General features: G+C 45.0%; 1 protein-coding gene across 16 annotated transcripts in view; it reads right to left on the minus strand.

Annotated features, from left to right (window-relative positions):
- The window catches only part of SNAP91 (synaptosome associated protein 91), a 262,921-nt gene that overhangs the window by 117,047 nt on the left and 127,349 nt on the right, over positions 1-18,525 (minus strand). For all 16 annotated transcript variants that reach the window (XM_033937980.1, XM_033937977.1, XM_033937978.1 and 13 more), the window contains exons 7-9: positions 13,587-13,698; positions 11,705-11,811; positions 2,872-2,913 (exon numbers count right to left, since the gene is read on the minus strand). In XM_033937980.1, the coding sequence (XP_033793871.1) occupies positions 2,872-2,913; positions 11,705-11,811; positions 13,587-13,698 (261 nt within the window). The remainder of the gene's footprint in view (positions 1-2,871; positions 2,914-11,704; positions 11,812-13,586; positions 13,699-18,525) is intronic.

An 18,525-nucleotide genomic window follows, 5' to 3' on the forward strand; every position in this document is an offset into this window, starting at 1 on the left:
AAGTCGGGGCGGGTGAAAGAAGAGTCGGGGCAGCCAGAGGAGAGTCGGGGCAGTGAATGGAAAGTCGGGGCGGGTGAAAGAAGAGTCGGGGCAGCCAGAGGAGAGTCGGGGCGGCATGCGGTATATAAAAATTTCTTTACATAAAGTTGTGTTTCCCGCACGCTATCCCGTGTGCGCGTTTTACACGGGTGCGCGTTATCTACGTGAAAATACGGTAGTAGAGTACTGATTTTCCAATGAAAATGGGAGAAACAGGTTGTTGGATAATCAAAAAGTTGAATAATACAGTATAAGTGGATAAGGAGTAAAATAAAATTCTTCCTAACATGCATCACTTTGCATTTGTCCACATTAAATTTCATCTACCATTTAGACACCCAGTCTTCCAATTTCCTAAGGTCCATCTGCAATGTTTCACAATTTGCATGTATTTTAATAACTTTGAATAGTTTAGTTAAACAGGGCTGCCCAAGTCCGGTCCTCGAGATCTACAGGCAGGTCAGGTTTTCACGATATCCGCAATGAATATGCATGAGAGAGATTTGCCTGCACTGCCTTCTTCTTATGAAAATCTCTCTCATATGCATATTCATTGTGGATATCCTGAAAACCTGGCCTACCAGTAGATCTCGAGGACCGGACTTGGGCAGCCCTGGTTTAGTACCTTATTGAATGTATTTTGAAGGCGTTAACACTCTCCAATAAGTTTACCTCTAGAGGAGAGCATGCCATACTCTTGGCCTGCACATGAAAGACCTACTAAAATGTCAAAATAAACCTATGTGGTTATGCTTTAACTTTATCAGGAGGTGACCTCAGCCAAGGTCAGTGATAGCAATCCTAACTGCTAAAACGTTTCCCAAGGTCTCTGCCATGAGCAGAGGAGGAGGAGAGCAAGATAGTGTTTTTGCTCTACTGCTTCTGTGTACACTTCCCCCTCCCCATTCGCGGTTTCCCTACTCGCGATTTCACATAATCGCAATTTTTTTGGGGGGGGAAGAGGAACCCCCCCTCATATTTTTGTCTTCATCCCGGCCTTACCTGGCTGTGTCGTGCAGGATAGCTGGGTGAGCCATTTGGGCTTTGTGTTCCATTTTGTGCAGGCCTCGTTGTTCGGGACAGTCGCTCCGCTGTAGACACAGAGACATCGGCGGCACGGGGAACAAGGGAGCAATTGTTTTCTGGCCGTTTGAGTTCGGACATCAGGCGTGCGCCTGTCCGTGGTAGTGCGCAGGAGCTGAATTCCGGCCTGCGGGATAGTGTGCTTTTCCGGTTGGGAGTGCTGGTTTTCGGGGCAGGAGCGATCTTCCTACGCTCCTGCCCCGTGCAGATAGCCATTAGGAAATGGCTGTGGGGAGTTCCCGTAGTCTCGAGAGAGAGATCGCTCCTGCCCCAAAAACCAGCTAGACCACCAGGTAAGGCTGGGATGCCGGGGGAAGGCGGAAGAGAGGCAGGGATGGGTCAGAGCTGGATATTCGCGGTTTTTCACAATTCGCGGTCCGTCTCTGCCCGTATCCCCCGCGAATAAGGAGGGAGAAGTGTAATGCCATGTAATTTTGGAGACCAAGCACAAGTAATCCTATTTCTTTAATGAGTGGGAACGGCAGGATGGCTCCCTGCTCCCGAAACAGAAAACAATGTTATTACACTTCTCCCTCCTTATTCACGGGGGTTAGGGGCAGAGCCTACCCGCGAATAAGGAAAATTCTCGAATAACTTTTAGGCCGACTCTGACCCACCCCCGGCTCCCTCCTGCATCCCAGATGATGCCCGACAGCCATTCACTCAGCGGCGCTGGACCAGGCAGTTACGCGAGAAGTTCGCACCTGCCTTGTTCGCTGCTCTGCCTCTCGCTGCCACAGCCGTCCGGTGGGGGAAGTGCTGGGAGTCCAAAAAGGTTGCTGCCACAGCCGACCAGCAAGGGAAGTGCCGGGAATATAAAAAGGTATTGGGGTGGGGGGTGGGGAGTACAAATAGGTACGGGGGTTCTGCTGGGATTTTTAAAAAGTAAAAAATGTATGGGGGCCGCCCCTGCCTGCTTGCCACTAGCCCTGTCTTCCCTGCCCCTGCCTGCCAGCCAATAGACCTACTTGCCCTTTGCCCTGGTCCCTGCCTGCCCTGTCCCGGCCTACCACTAGACCACCAGAGGGGGACAGACAGGGTACAGAGCCTGGCAGGGAGGGGGGGACATGGTTCAGAGTTTGGCAAGGAGTGTGGGGTTGGATACAGAGCCTAGCAGGGAGAATTTGGTTCAGAATGGGGTTTTTTTTCTAGTTTTCCTCCTCTAAATTTAGGGTGCGTCTTATGGAGCGAAAAATATGGTATATTGTTTCTCTATTCTAGGTCACTTCTAGTAAAGTGAAGTGCACAAACGTGATGAACTTTTAGTGTTGGACTAATATATGTACTGTATCATATATTTTGTGTCTAATTCCCATTATTCAGAGGCATTAGACATAACCTCCGTGCATGAACCTAATAATCCACTTTCCAAGATGGCTGATCAGCATGTCATTTGAATAAACTGTTTGAGATTGCCATCTGTAACCTCTAGCCCTTGAAACAGTTTAACGAAACTGCAGCATCAGGCATTTGTGAAGCAAGAAGTGGATAACAGAAAGACATAAAATAGAGCCTCACACCCAGGAGCTATGCCTCGGACTCGCATAGGAGTGCCAGGACCAAAGTGATCATCACTTCCTGAAAGGACCATGCGGCTTTTATATCTGCTTTGAATACAGTACCAAGTCAGAAAGAAAATTTCCTTATTACCTTATTTAAAATGTCAGCAAAATTACTTTCATTGTAGTAAGTATACTGTTTCTTGTTATAACATATACACAGTTTAAAAGATGTTAAGTCTCTACTCACCTGAGTAAGATCAGGAATATCTCCTTTGTCTATTCCAACTTGCTGCCAAGGAAAAGACAAGTATTGTTATAACAGTTTTACTGTGAGCATGGCAATTATTCATTATGCATAAAAAGAGGAGATTAGGTTCTTATCTCAATAATATCTTTTCCAGTAGATAGGGATGGTATGCTAAACCATGGGTCTTGCATCTGCTCCCGCGAGTCCGTTTTTAAACTGGAACGTACGCAGGTGAGGCTGGACTCATTTAGAGCACCTGGGGGCCGCCGCGTGAGCGGACTGCTGGGCACGATGGACCACTGGTCTGACCCAGCAGCGACAATTCTTATGATCTTATGTACTGATCACTGTTTTCAGTATCTCCTCCTCCTTCCTGGTCTCTACTGCCCCCAGGTCAGTTAGTTTCAAAGCTGGCGACAGCCCTACAGGAGAGAACAAGAGTGGGGAGACCCCCCCAACAAGACTTTGATTTGTTCATAAATATAAACACATAGCTCAATATGTCATGCAGAGGAGGGAACTTTATTGACAAAAGCCATCAGAAACTGGAACTCTGGGGAAATCCCAAGGAACTATGTACAGGCAATATACATTGTCTTCCAATATATTATAGCTGCCAAAAGATCAGAAACGCAGCCTTCAAGAAGCCAGAGGTCCAGGCAGGTGCATTGATAATAATGGAATTGGGGAGGGGGGGGGGGGTCAATATACCATCCCTATCTACAGGAAAAAAAATATTAACCTAATCTCTTTTTCCAGTGCAATAGGGATGGTCTGCTGAAACATGGAACATACCTAAACAGTCTCAAAAACTCCGGGTGGGAGCGATAAGCCTACCTTCAGCCCCTCCTGACCTGTAACGTTCACCCTATAAAACTTGAAGAAAGTGAGAAGGGACAACCAAGTCGCTGCCCAGCAAATCTCATCTGGAAGAATTGTCCTGGCTTGAGCCCAGGAAGAGGCAATCCCTCTCGTCAAATGCGCTCAAAGCCAAAGGGATGTTGCTTACTGCAGACAAAATAGCAGGACAACATAGCTGACCAACCCTTCTTAGCCAAATTTGTCAAAACTAAGAGATGGTCCAAGAGATGAGTCATTCATGACCTCTAGGTAACACAAAATAGCTCTCCTGACACCCAGCACTTTCAGCACTTTGTCCTTCTTAGAACCTAAGGGCTGGAAAGCTGGAAGGCAAACTACCTGGTTGATGAAATTTAATGTGGACAAATGCAAAATAATGCACTTTGGGAAGAATAATCTGAATCACAGTTACTAGATGCTAGGGTCCACCTTGGGGATTAGCGCCCAAGAAAATGATCTGGGTATCATCGCAGAAAATACGATGAAACCTTCCTCCCAATGTGCGGTGGTGACAGCCAAAAAAGCAAACAGGATGCTAGGAATTATTTTAAAAAGGGATGGATAACAAGACTAAGAATGTTATAATGTCTCTATATCGCTCCATGGTGTGATCTCACCTGGAGTATTGTGTTGAATTCTGGTCTCCTTATCTCAAGAAAGATATAGTGGTGCTAGAAAAGGTTCAACCAAGATGGTAAAGGGGATGAACTTTTATTGTATGAGGAAAGACAAACAGTTAGGGCTCTTCAGCTTGGAAAAGAGACAGACTGAAGTCTACAAAATCCTGAGTGGAGTACACGGATACAAGTTGATCGATTTTTCACTCCATCAAAAATTACAAAGACTAGGGGACACTCACAGGGAAATACTTTTAAAACCAATAGGAGGAAATTTTTTTCACTCAGAGAATAGTTAAGCTCTGGAACGTATTGCCAGAGGTTGTGGTAATAGCGGATAGCGTAGCTGGCTTAAAGAAAGGTTTGAACAAATTCCTGGAGGAAAAGTCCATAGTCTGTTATTGAGAAAGACATGGGGGAAGCCACTGCTTGTCCTGTATCGGTAGCATGGAATATTGTTATTTCTTGGATTTTGGCCTGGATTGGCCATTGTGAGAATGGGCTACTGGGCTTGATGGACCATTGGTCTGATTGAGTAAGGCTTATAATATGAAATGCTTAGACCACATTTGGCAAGAAAGAGGTAATGGTCCTCAAGGAAACCCCGGACTCTGTGATATGCAGGTAAGGGTCCCTGGATAACAGGGCTTGCAGTTTGGAGACACCTCGCAGAAGTGATGGCAACTAGAAACACCATCTTGATAGTCAAGTTCATTAGGGTGGCATCCTGTAAGTGCTCAAACGGAGCCCTTGAAAGTCCTTCTAACATAATGTTCAGGTTCCAGGATGGACAGGGCTGCGAAATGAGGCTGCAGCCTTAGAGCTCCCTTAAAGTACCTGACAACATCTGGGTATGTAGAGAAAACATCTGGCATCCTGGGACCTGAAACAGGAAATCTCAGTCACTTGAACTTTCAGTGAGGAAACCACCAGCCCTGTATCCAGGCCTTCTTAAAGAAAGGACAAGACAGCAGATACCAAAGCCATAGCAGAATTCAGCTGCTCCTTGCAGTACCAACTTTGGAAGGAATCCCGTGCTTTGGCATATGTCATGAATGAGGCAGGCCTCTTGGCTTTTAAAAGAGCGCATACAACCAGATCAAAGTAACTTTCCCGGCTCAAAACTGAGCGCTCAAGAGCAATGCTATGGAATCAAGGTGCTACAGATCTTGCAGGAAGTTTGAACCTTGCGAGAGAAATCTCTGGAATGGCTGAAGTCTCAGAGGGCTGCCGATCTGAAGATGCACTAGGTCTTCGTACCAGGGGTGGCAAGGCCAGTCCGGTTCCACCAGGATAACCCATCTCTGATGCCTGGCCAGTCTTCTCAGAACTCTCTCTACTATGGGCCAGGGAGGGAACACACACAGGAGTTCACCCATCAGTCAAGACTGAACCAGCACATCGATCTCCAAGCTCATATCTGCGGCTGAAGAATCTCACCACTTTCATGTTGCTTGCCATCACCATGAGATTGAACGTGTAGGGCAGCCCCAATGGTTGATGTTGCTCTGAAACACCTGAGGCGAGAGGGACCACTCTCCTGGGTCGAGTCTGCCTGCTGAAGAAGTCTGCCCTCAGGTTTTGCATGCCGGCAATGTGAGTCTCAGTGATGGCCAGAAGATGAGTCTCTACCCAATGGAAGAGAGCCTTTGCCTCCTGCTGGAGGCCAAAACTCCTGGTGCCTCCTTGCCTGTTGATGTAAGCCACTGCTGTCACGCTGTCGGAAAACTGACCGCTTTGTTTGATAACTGGAACTGAAACCGAATCAGTACCAACCGGATTGCCCAGAGCTCCAATCTGTTGATGGACCAATGATGCGGCACTGGGTGATCCTCGCAGTGTGCTCCCCAGCCCAGGAGGCTGGCATCCATCGCCCACGTGGTTCAAGAGTCAATGCTTAGAGGCATCCCAGAGGACAGTGACTTTTTGAAGAAGTTTGAGAACTTAGAATTTTGAACTTAGAATTTAAATAGGGAAAAATCCAAGATGGCTGCCACCAGGATTTCCCACTGTAAAAATGGCTATCACTACACCGAAGGACCTCCAAAACCAGTGATTTTTTAATGTTTGGGGGTGGGGAAAACAAGGCTACAACAAGATATAACCTCAAAAAATGGTGACGTGTCAAAACCGTGAAGGACAACGGCACATCAACAATCCCACGCCAACATTTGAGTGCAGGACATTATGCGCCGCTGCTTCCACAGCTTTCAGGGCCTCCCTTTTGCGCTCTAAAGGGGGGTGTACGGGGGGACCCTCCCAATACACTGAAAACTCCCGAAGAGCGAAAACAGGAAGGAGAACCAGAGTATAACTGGAGGGAGTTCCCCCGCAAATGGAGCGCCAGGAGTTCTAAGTGTAGTCGGTGGTTTCCTTCCCCCACACACACACCCTCACAGCGTTAAACAGAAGCTGTGGAAGCGGTGGTGCGCATATGTCCTGCATTCAAATGTCAGCACAGGATTGTCGGTGCGCCGTTGACCTCCGCGCTTTTGACACCTTACCCAAAAAACACAATTTCAGACCCCCCCCAAACTGCCCCGTGGGCTGTGACAGCCCTGACAGAACAGACACTGGGAAGATGTGCTGCAGCCTGCCACAGCTCCTCTCAGTCTAGCTGGAATAAGGAGATGACTTCTGCCACCAGGAAAGCTGCCTCTTGTGACTCTTCAGCTGCCAGTTGGGCCACAGCCAGACTGAGCCTAAACCCCCCGAGACCAGGATCCAAATGCTGTGAAGAGGGGGGGGAGGAAAGCGCAGCCGACACTCTGAAAAAACGTAATTGGTGCTCACACGGCCTCCGTTGCACTCCTGATCAAGTCAAGGAGAGAGTAAACAGTAGGAGAAACCCCTGAGCTCCACAGTTCTAGCAGGCTGGCTGAGCAGGTCCCCCTCCCCCCCCCCCGGATCCACCTGTCAGCTGCAGACCGAAGTCTGCTCCTCTTACGCAGGCTAGGCAATCACTGGAGCTGAACAGGAACACAAAATCCCTTGAAAACCTGCAAAAAATACATGACAAACGAAAAAGACGACCGAGCAGGATTAACGTGATCAGCATCTCCTGCAACGGACTTGAGGGAGCGAATACAAGTCCCGTGGTTCAGCCTACCATGCCTGTTGCATTGGAATGGCAATTTTAAATAATGCCCATGCCCGATTTAAAGTCATGATCTTTGCTGCTCATCCTTTTTGTTTCTTTTTAACCATTTTCTTTATTTTATCATAGTCTCCCTTTTGAAAATTAAATGCCTCTACAGTAGATTTCTTTAGCAAAGCCACTCCAGATATAAACTCAAAATTGATCACGTTATGATCACAGCTTCCCAGCGGGCCCAAAACAGTTACCTCTTGTACTATCACACTGAACTCTCTTCTCGTTCATTATTGCCTCCCCCCCCCCATAAGCCCTGCCAGTGCCGTCAATGATGAATCTTCTGGCCTCCTCCAGCAGTACTGAAAAGTGAAACAAGCACAAGGTTTGCACACTTAAAAGAAATACCATATCCCTGCCCTCCCCAATAGAAGCTTCCTGCAACCCCTAAAAATTGAGAAATGTAGCAGGGTCTTTCATATACTCGTACAAATGGCTCAAAGACCCCGCAGTCCAGTAGTTCTATGACCTATGCCTTAAAATTGGCAGGGAGAGATGGAGATAAAGTATACCAGTATTTAATCATGAAAAAGCCGAACCTAATCAGAGTTCCAGGTTCAACTTTAGCCAATTTTGATGGGCAGAACGGTTGGACCCTGCCGACATTTACTTTCTATCTTGCTTTCAATGCATTGAGCGCACCTCCCAGGCAGGCACTCGGGAATCAGACCCCCACACCCCAGCCCTTCCACTCTTGGTATGCTACTGCCTGTCTATATTAAATTCAGTCTGCCAATTAGATGCTCAGCCCTACAAATGTCCATCTGAAACTCTTCGCTCTCGTCAGCATTAAAAGCTTTAAATAATTCAAATCATTTATAAGTTTCTTACAAAGAATCAGTCCCTGTACAAATCCCTGGGGCACTGAATTATGAAGGATTCCTATAATCATTTAGTGGGTTAACAAGAAAAACTATTCAATAATTTATTTCTTCGGCTCTATGAAATTAAACTTGCTAATGACCATTTTTGTTCCAAACTAGCTGGGAATAAAAAGGACTCTTTCCATTTATATATTTGTAGCAGCGCAAAAGGCAGATAGATTTTAAATAAAAAGCTTAGCTGTAAATCTGAATCAAATGCTAGAAGAGATTAAATGAAAACATACAAACATACAGACTACAAATTGTTCAGGAAAGAAATAAAAACCCTGCTATTCAAGAAATCCTTGAAGACAAACTAACACCACAAGATTCGTCCCAATTCTCTGAAGCAACCTGCTCTACTCTTCAATTCTGGCCTTTTGTAATCCGCCTTGAACTGCAAGGTAATGGCGGAATAAAAATCACTAATGTAATATATACCATGCAGAACTCTACCATAGGACCCATCAAGTGGGCCTATGGAAGGGGGCATGGTAGGGGCCTATGGTAGAGGGCATGTCGGGTGTGGCCACTAATGCCACACCCGACATGCCCTTCAAGCCTACTCTAACTAGGTCGCTAAGGCTCTTTTGAGATAGTGTGTACAAGATATTTTCATGACGGACATGTGGCTTGGGGAAAAAAATTCTAGAAAGAATCGATCGAGGAAGAAGTTAGGACGCATATACAAACCCATCCATGAGAAAGCAACAAGGCAAATCGATGCACCAAAGAATCCAATGTGGAACAAAACAATTGGCAATCTGGAAAAAATATCAGATTTATTCAAGATGCTCCCAGAAACAGTGATGACACATTTCGCCAAACAAGGCTGCTTCAGGGGCATTTAACTAGCTGGGATCAGAAACAAGATTCCACAAGGAATGAAAACCAATTGATGCAAAGGAACAGCTTACACCAAATGTGCAATAAGTCTCCTAAATCTCTGTTAGTTAAACTGATTTCCCTGTTTATTGGAGTCTTAGGTAAATCGAGTCGAGCCCCTACTATATAAATCTAAGGCTTAGATTAGAAAAGCCATCCTACTGTGGAAAACCTCTACTGGGCAGATCACTCATTAAGGTTTGGAGCCCTGTGTACCCAAGTGACCACCACAAAAATAATCTCTCTGTCTTGTACTTCAACTTACAGGAGTGCAGGAGCTCAAATACTACTTTTATCAGCTGGTCAGCATTATATGAAAGTGGTAAGATAGAGCAGAAGACTTTTACACCTAAGGACCGGCAGAAATAAAAGAATTATTTTGTGGACTGGCATCGGTCCGCAGACCGGCGGTTGAAGAACACTGGGCTAAGTCGTGGGCCAGACCCTGCCCATCTTTACCCAGTCTCCACCCCAGACCTTGCCCCCATAGTCCTAATTGTAACACTATTTTTTCCATTCATAAGAACATAAGAAGTTGACTCCGTTGGGTCACCAGAGGTCCATTGCGCCCAGCAGTCCGCTCCCGCCGCGGCCCATCAGGTACATTTTTCATATATACACATAATATAATCTTATTAACAACGCATTGATCGCACCGCAGACCGTCAGTTGAAGAACACATTTTTGGGCCTGATGCACATGCCGGCCCTGTGGACCGGCAGGAAATTTCTGTGGACCGGCACCGGTCCATGCACCGGTGGTTGAAGAACACTAGTCTATATCAGTGTTCTTCAACCTTTTGACACCTATGGACTGACGGAAATAAAATAATTATTTTGTGGACTGGCGGTTGAAGAACACTGGGCTAAGACGTGGGTCAGATCCCAAACATCTCATAAGAACATAAGAACATAAGAACTGCCTTCTCCGGATCAGACCTTCGGTCCATCAAGTCCGGCGATCCGCACACGCGGAGGCCCTGCCAGGTGTACACCTGGCTTAATTTATAGTCCACCATATCCTTATATGCCTCTCTTAAGGAGATATGCATCTAGTTTGCTCTTGAAGCCTAGGACGGTCGATTCCGCCATAATCTCCTCTGGGAGGGCATTCCAGGTGTCAACCACTCTCTGAGTGAAGCAGAACTTCCTGACATTAGTCCTGAACCTGTCCCCCCTTAGCTTCATTACATGTCCTCTAGTCCGTGTCAAATTGGACAATGTAAATAATCTTCTCTGCTCTATTTTGTCGATTCCTTTCAGTATTTTGAAGGTCTCGATCATATCCCCACGCAGTCTCCTTTTCTCAAGGGAGAACAATCCTAGTGTTATAAGTCTGTCCTCGTATTCCAGTTTCTCCATACCCTTCACCAGTTTTGTTGCTCGTCTCTGCATCTCCGTCCTCACCCCCATAATAGTCCTAATTGTAACACTATTTTTTCCATTCATTTTTCATATATACACACAATATAATCTTATTAACAACACATAATGGTTAACCACAAAATTAAACTACACAAAGCACACTGTATGCTTCTCAACATTCATTCCTACCAATAAAACAGATAACCCCATGCAAATAAGGGACCAAAAACTAAAAGTACTAATATATACAAAGGAAACCCTAAGATTCAAGACTCTGCATACAGTACAACCCCAGAGGAAAAGAAACAAATGCATTTCTTCCTGAACAGTGCAAAATACAGACAGCAGATGAAAATTCTCAAAATTGACAAATCAATCACTAAATTTAAAAGTAAAATCATTCCCCCTTACCTTTGTTGTCTCCCTCCCGCCATGCTGTGCCTTACCATTCTGGCCTGCTCCCGCCTGGCCGTTTTATGCCGCCCCCGTTGTTATCTTCAGGCCGGCTCCCGATTCCTCCTGACGCAGTGCACAAAGCCACGGGCAGCGGCTCCTCGCACACATCCCCTGCCTCATCTTGAAGCCTTCTGACATTGAGACGTCAGAGAGAAGGCTTCCATTTCTGGCACAGGACGCACATAGACATAGAAGTCGCTGCCCGCGGCTTTGTGCAGTGTGTCAGTGAGGAAGAGGGAGCCGGCCCGAAGATTATGCCGCATCGATCACACCGTGGATCGACGACTGAAGAACACTATCTCAGGTCCAATGCACATGCCGGCCCTGCAGACCAGCAGAAAATTTCTGCAGACCGGCGATCGATATGCATCGACTTATAGGGTGAACCCCAGAGCTGGTTTTATATCACACGTACCTGGATATTTAATGCAAGTACTCAAACATGGTCCGATATTGACTATCCTGGCATAATTTTGATCCTACTAGTTGAATATTACCCCCTTCCCGCACCCCCCACTAGTATATTTTCTGTGCTGATTTGCTTACATTAATACTCCAACAGAAAAAAATCCCAACAGTATTTTTCAATAAGCATAAAGAAGTTCCCCCCAAAAAGAAGTGTTAGAAACACCTTACCTCCGCAACTTTAAGAAATTCCGACACTCTGGTCATTCTAGTCAAAAATCGTTTGTAAATTTCTAGGGCATCCTTACACTGTCCTTTCTTCATTTCAAAAAATTTCTCTGTTTAAAAAAAAAAAAAGGTTGGGTTTTGTAAGTATTTTACTGGTTGATCAATAAGACTTACAACAAATTAAAATAGATTTTTCTTTTGTTTTAGAAGACAGAACAGAATAATCAAGGTGCCTGATTAATTGTAGTACAAGTTACTCATTTTGTACCATAACAGTCAATGAAGTACACTGAAGAAGAGATGAGGGCTCCAACTGGAATATCTGGGAATAGGCAGATGCCCAACAAGGGCAATGGGGTAAAGGAGGTAGCTTTTTATTTTGAGGAGGTATAGTTGAGGGGAAAAGGAAGGAGTGTGTGGAGGAAAAGTCAGGCAACGTCTTGGGTCAGGTGGTAGGCACCACTGGGCTAGGAGCAGGAAAAAGGAACCATTGCTGTTAGGTAGACTGAGGCTCGCATCCAGTCCCACAGTGGCAGACTCCCTGCCACAGTGTTTAAATACAAAATGAAGTGCAGCAGAGTGTGTAGACCAGGGGTCTCAAAGTCCCTCCTCGAGGGCCGCAATCCAGTCGGGTTTTTGGGATTTCCCCAATGAATATGCATTGAAAGCAGTGCATGTACATAGATCTCATGCGTATTCATGGGGAAATCCTGAAAACCCGACTGGATTGCGGCCCTCGAGGAGGGACTTTGAGACCCCTTGTGTAGACAGAGGTGAGGGCTTGTGAGAGGATATTCAGCAGGGTAAGGAGCAGGAGGAAGCCGACATCGCTCCTTAACCCACTGGACCTGTTGCACCCGCCAGAGCCACGAAGCGCACAAGTCCTGCCCATCAACCGGCAGACCCGATCTTCAGTCCTTAAAGGGCCGATGAGCAAGTGGGCCCTGCCGAAGGGCCCAACCAAAGGGCCCTTTTGTGTGGCTCTTCGTATGGGCCAAGAGGGTTGCGCCTAGAGCCCACCCTTGAACGGATCCAAATCCCTTCATCAAAGACCCTCTGAGTCCCAAACATAAGATACCTCCAGAACTGTAGCAAACCTCCAGCTCTAGCGCAAAGGCCGCCAACTGGAAGAGAGACCAACAGCCAGATCCAGTTCCAGGCAGGGGAAAAAGGAAGTCATCCTCTATCCATCCCTTCTTCTTAGGCATTTTTCTTTCTTTCTTTCTCTCTGCCCCGTGTCTTCCCTTCTCCCTTACTTTTACCTCCCCCATGTCCAGCAGTAGCCCTTCTCCGTTCCTTTTACCTCCCTCCTGTCCAGTAGTACCCCTTTTCCCTTACCTGCTCACTGTCCAGCATCTGCTAGGCCGGGCAGCCTCGGGGCTTTTGCTAGGCCGGCCCGCTTTGCATTATTGAAGTGGGCTGGCCTAGCAAATGCCCCGTGGCTGCTGCCAGTCCGGGGGTGAGAAGGAGAGGCGTCGTCAGTCGGGGCAGGAACATTGTTGGGGAAACTGCTGCACGTATCGCAAACCACCGAAGGTTCCTACTGCGCATGCGGCGATATGGATCAGGGATCACGGCCGCATGAAGTTTCAACTGCACATGCGTGCTAAGGGTTTTATTATAGCAGATACAGGAATGAAAACAGGGAACTAACTGCTAATAAATTAGGCAAGATTAAAAAAAAAAAAAAAATAGGCAAATGAAAACCAAACCTTGCTAAGTACAATATCTTGATTTAAAAACCCCAAAAACCTCCAGGAACTACAGAATGACATTTGAAATTACGATACATCTCTCCCTTTTCATAAAAAGATAAAGAATTGTTATTACTCTTTTCAACCTACACTTGTTTCAATTACATTTTTAAATAGATCTTATTACTTACCTAATAAGTTAATAATTCCATCATTGTAGCATGCAAACAGCTTGATTAGGTCTTTGAAAAGTAGCATAAAGGCAGCATTTATGACCCCGTTTGTCAGTTCATTTGGATGAACCTATAAGAGAAAAGCACACAGAAAAATTCCTCTTTGATTTTGTACAGTTTAAGAACCGCTGTTCAAAGGCAATTCAAATGAGAATAGACAGTATACGACAGCTGCATTCTAATGCAATAGTAATGATCATCTCACTGACAGTATCCAATTAATAATAACTTTTAATAATAATAATAACTTTATTTTTGTATACTGCTATACCACAAACAGTTCAAAGCGGTTTACAGGGGAAGAGACTGTACATATACAGCGAAGATACAGAGAGTAATTGTCAAGTGTAAAACTTAAAGATACACACTTGATTAACTCTCATATAAGCATCAAATTTAACATTTCATTACAAATTAAAATTCTAGAATATCTCAATAATAATAAAATGCTAGAGGCGCATGCGCTCTTGAAAATTTGTGAGCGGTGGCGCCGTGAGGTGTGCTTCTGTGCCAGTCCTCACGGCGCCTGCGCGTGACTGTGAATAACACCAGCGACTCCTCCCTTCCGCTCCTCTTCAAAGCGGCCTGCTGAGGTTCGCCAGCCGCTGTAGCGAACCTCGCAAGCTGCTCTCCACCTCCGTGCAGAAGAAGGAGTCGCCGTGTCACCTCCCGCCCTCACTTGCCGCTGCCGCCGCTGATCCTCCTCTTCAGAGCAGCCTGCGATCGTGGCTGGCTTTAAAGAACCTCGCAGGCCGCTCTCCAGCTTCAGTAGCACGCTCCCTCTGATGCACGGGATCGCGTCAGAGGGAACGTGCTACCGAGTTGGAGAGCAGCCTGCGAGGTTCGCTAAAGCCGGCCACCACGATCGCAGGTTGCTTTGGTGAAGAGGAGCAGGCCAGAAGACACCTAGATGTTGGGAGGGTAAGAAGGGAATCAATACCGGGAGCCAGGGGGAAAGGGAAAGGGGGCTGCTTTGGGAGGAGGGGTGTGCTGGGGGGAGACAGAAGGGGCCATGGAGAGATAGGGAGAGGGAAAGGGGGCTGCTTTGGGGGGAGGTGTGCTGGGGACAGACAGCTTTGCTCGGGGGGGGGGGGAGAGACAGAAGAGGGCCATGGAGAGACAGTTAGGGAAAGGGGCCTGCTTTGGGGGGGAGGTTTGTCCTAGGGGCAGACAGCTTTGCTCAAGGGGGGGGGGAGACAGAAGGATACAGAAAGTGGCCAAGGAGAGAGAGAGAGATAAAGAAACACAGACAGACAGACAGACACATCTATTCTAGCACCCGTTAATGTAACCGGCTTAAAGACTAGTTTTAAATATTATGAAAGAAATCTAACATTTATATCATCCTTATTGAATCTAATAGTCCCTCCCCCTCCCTCCCTATTCAATAAATCATAAAATTATCCTTACTGTGAAATTATTGAAATACTCATGTATTATATAACAACAACAAGTAAAACCCACCCTTTTCCCCCCTAATCAAATACCTTAACATGGGAAAAGTTAATCATTCATTACAAAAATCTGTTAACGGTCCCCAGATTTTCTGAAATTTACTAATATAACCTTTTTGCGTTGCTATTGTGAGCTCCATTTTGTATATATGACACACAGAATTCCACCAAAAGTTATAATTTAACCTGTCATATGTTTTCCAATTGTATGTTTTTTTGTTGTATTGCTATTCCAGTTAAAATAAACAAAAGCTTGTTATCTGACGAGATTTGACTTTTTGCTCTCATAGTTGTTCCAAATAAAATAGTATCATATGTCAAGGCTACCGGATTTTCTAACATCCTATTAATTTGAGGCCAAATTGATTTCCAAAATGATAAAATAAATGGACAATAGAATAAAAGATGATCTAATGTCCCAGCTTCAAGATGAGTTTATTTGCTACACTTGTTGTAACATACGAAAAGAATTAAAAAAAAAAAAATTGTCAAGTGTATTGGTAACCAGTTTTCAATGACAAGGAGGGACAGGAAAAGGAGGGGAGATGGTTCGAGTTTGGTAGTTTGGCCGGGAGGGAAGGGGTTCGAGAAATTTATCAAAGAATGAATCCAGAAAGAGCCCTAACACAACACAAAAATAGTCAGTGTCAGCAGCATTCAATTATGTGAGATTGCCCATATAAATTTTACATCTGTTTCTAGATATTTTCTAATAGCAATAGCTCCTCTCAATTTTTTCTAGTTTCAAATTTTTTATTGAAAATTTGGGGATGATAACAGACAGAAGAGATACAATCAACATGAAAAATGTCTGTACATAGGAGCTATGTTAAATAACAAGAAAATTAGCCTGTATATTTCAATAGTTCAAACTAGATCATACAAATGAGGCTAAATGTAGTATATAAAGAGGGAGTGAAAAGAAGAGAAAGAAAGAAAAGAGGATAATGAAAGAAAAGAGACAAGAAGTGGCAGGAGTGCTTGACTAGCTAGACTGCATGTAACGATCCAGGAATTTCCATGGTGAAAGAGGAGGAGAAGAGCCTATCGATAGTCTAGCAATACAGCGTTTTTCAAAAGCATAAGATTCATATTTATTATATAGCCATAATGAGTTCCACCAAAAGGTGTAGTCTAGCAAAGAGTACTCTCAATTTTTTAATAGAACATATGAATAGCCATACTGGGTTAGACCAATGGTCCATCTAACCCAGGGGTCTCAAAGTCCCTCCTTGAGGGCCGCAATCCAAGTCGGGTTTTCAGGATTTCCCCAATGAATATGCATGAGATCTATGTGCATGCACTGCTTTCAATGCCTATTCATTGGGGAAATCCTGAAAATCCGACTGGATTACGGTCCTCAAGGAGGGACTTTGAGATCCCTGATCTAACCAGTATCCCGTTTCCAACAGTGGCCAATCCAGGTCACAAGTAACTGACACATACTCGAAGAGTAGCAACGTTCCGCAATCTCAAAGAGTAGCCACATCCCATGCTCATTCTATACCATTCAGGATCTTATAGACCTCGATCATTTCCTGCCTCAGCTGTCCTTTTTTTCCAAGCTGCAGAACCCTCACCTCGTTAGTCTTTCCTCATTTTGGTCGCTCTTTGAACCTTTTCTAATTCCGCTAGATGTTTATTCGAAATGCTCGATATACTGCCCAGTCTTCTCAGATCAGGGCTATTTACAGTGTAAAATCCATCAAATTTAAATGAAAAGAAGTCCATTCCTTAAAAAAGGAAAAAAACAACCTACTACAAGCATAACAAAGAGATAAGTATCCGTGATAGCAAGAAAAAAAAAAAAAAGCATAAGTGGTCTATCACATGCAGACCAGAATTGAACACAGCACTCAAGCTGAGGTCTTTCATTGTTGTGATTCTAATCAGAAAAGTCTTTGAAACCTTTGCCTCTCTCAACATCTTATCACTTGTCAAAGTCCCTCCTCGAGGGCCGCAATCCAGTCGGGTTTTCAGGATTTCCCCAATGAATATGTATGAGATCTGTTACCATACAACGAAAGCAGTGCATGCAAATAGATCTCGTGCATATTCATTGGGGAAATCCTGAAAACCCGACTGGATTGCGGCCCTTGAGGAGGGACTTTGACACCCCTGCTATACACAGTGCAATGCCAACTATAATATGTGTCGGGTCTGTTGGGAAACAGTGATCATAACTTGATCACATTTGGATCGATATCTGGAGTGACATCTCTAAAGAAATCTACTGTAGCAACCTTTAATTTTCAAAAGGGCAAGTATAATAAAGTGAGGAAAATGGTTAAAAAGAAGCTAAAAGGATCAATGACAAAGGTTAGGACTTTAACCAGGCATGGACTTTTTTTAAAAATACCATCATGGAAGCCCAGACCAAATATTCCACATATTAACAAAAGTGGAAAGAGAAAACCGAGTCGGCATGGTTAAAAGGTAAAGTGAAAGAGGCTATCAGAACCAAAAGAACATCCTTCAAAGAATGGAAAAAGGATCCAAATGAAGAGAATAAGACATGACATTAAATACTGGCAAGTTATATGCAAAGCATTGATAAAAAAGGGTAAAAAAACCCAATATGAAGGGAAACTTGCCAAAGAGGCAAAAAACTCATAGTAACAACTTTTTCAGGTACATCGGAAGGAAAAAAACCTGTGAGGGAATCTGTGGGACCGTTGGATGATCAAAGAAAAAAAGGGGAGCTCAGGGAAGATATGGCCATAGCGGAGAAAGTAAACAAATTTTTTGCTTTGGTCTTTGTGGAAGACGATGTTAAGATCTACCTGAAACAGAAATGGTTTTCACGTATGACAATGTGGAGGAAGTGAAAAATCTCAGTGACCTTGGAGGACACATACTGTGTTTCCCCGAAAATAAAACACTGTCATATATTAATTTTGGGCCCAAAAAAGGCACCAGGTCTTATTTTCAGGGATGTCTTATTTTTTTCATCTAATGATCATCTAATTCCTTCCTCTCCTCCACCCCAATTCTTCCTATTTCCTTTCTCTCCCCCACTTGTGCAGCATCTTTCCTCGCCTCTCACCCATCCCCTTGTGCAGTGTCTTTTTATCAAGTTTCAAGTTTTATTAAAATTTTGATGCATCACAATCCCTCCCATCCCCCCGAGCAGCAGAACCTTTGCAGCTTGTATCCCTCCCATCCCTTGTGCAGCAGAACCCTTGCAGCTTTGTATCTCTTCTTCCTCCAGCCCCCACCCACCGACCCTTCCATCTCTCCTGCCAACCGCGAGACCGAAATACTGTACCTTGTAACAAATGGCAGCGTCACAACAATGTAGACAGGCTGCTTTGCGGCCTTCTCCTGCCCGGGCACGTGTGTCGCGTTGCTGATGACATCATCAGTGATGTGGCAGAGCAACGCCCTGGCAGGAAAAGGCCGTGAAGCAGCCTGTCTACGTTGTTGTGACGCTGCCATTTGTT

Source organism: Geotrypetes seraphini, chromosome 3 (assembly GCF_902459505.1).
Source record: "Geotrypetes seraphini chromosome 3, aGeoSer1.1, whole genome shotgun sequence".
Taxonomy (NCBI): domain Eukaryota; kingdom Metazoa; phylum Chordata; class Amphibia; order Gymnophiona; family Dermophiidae; genus Geotrypetes; species Geotrypetes seraphini.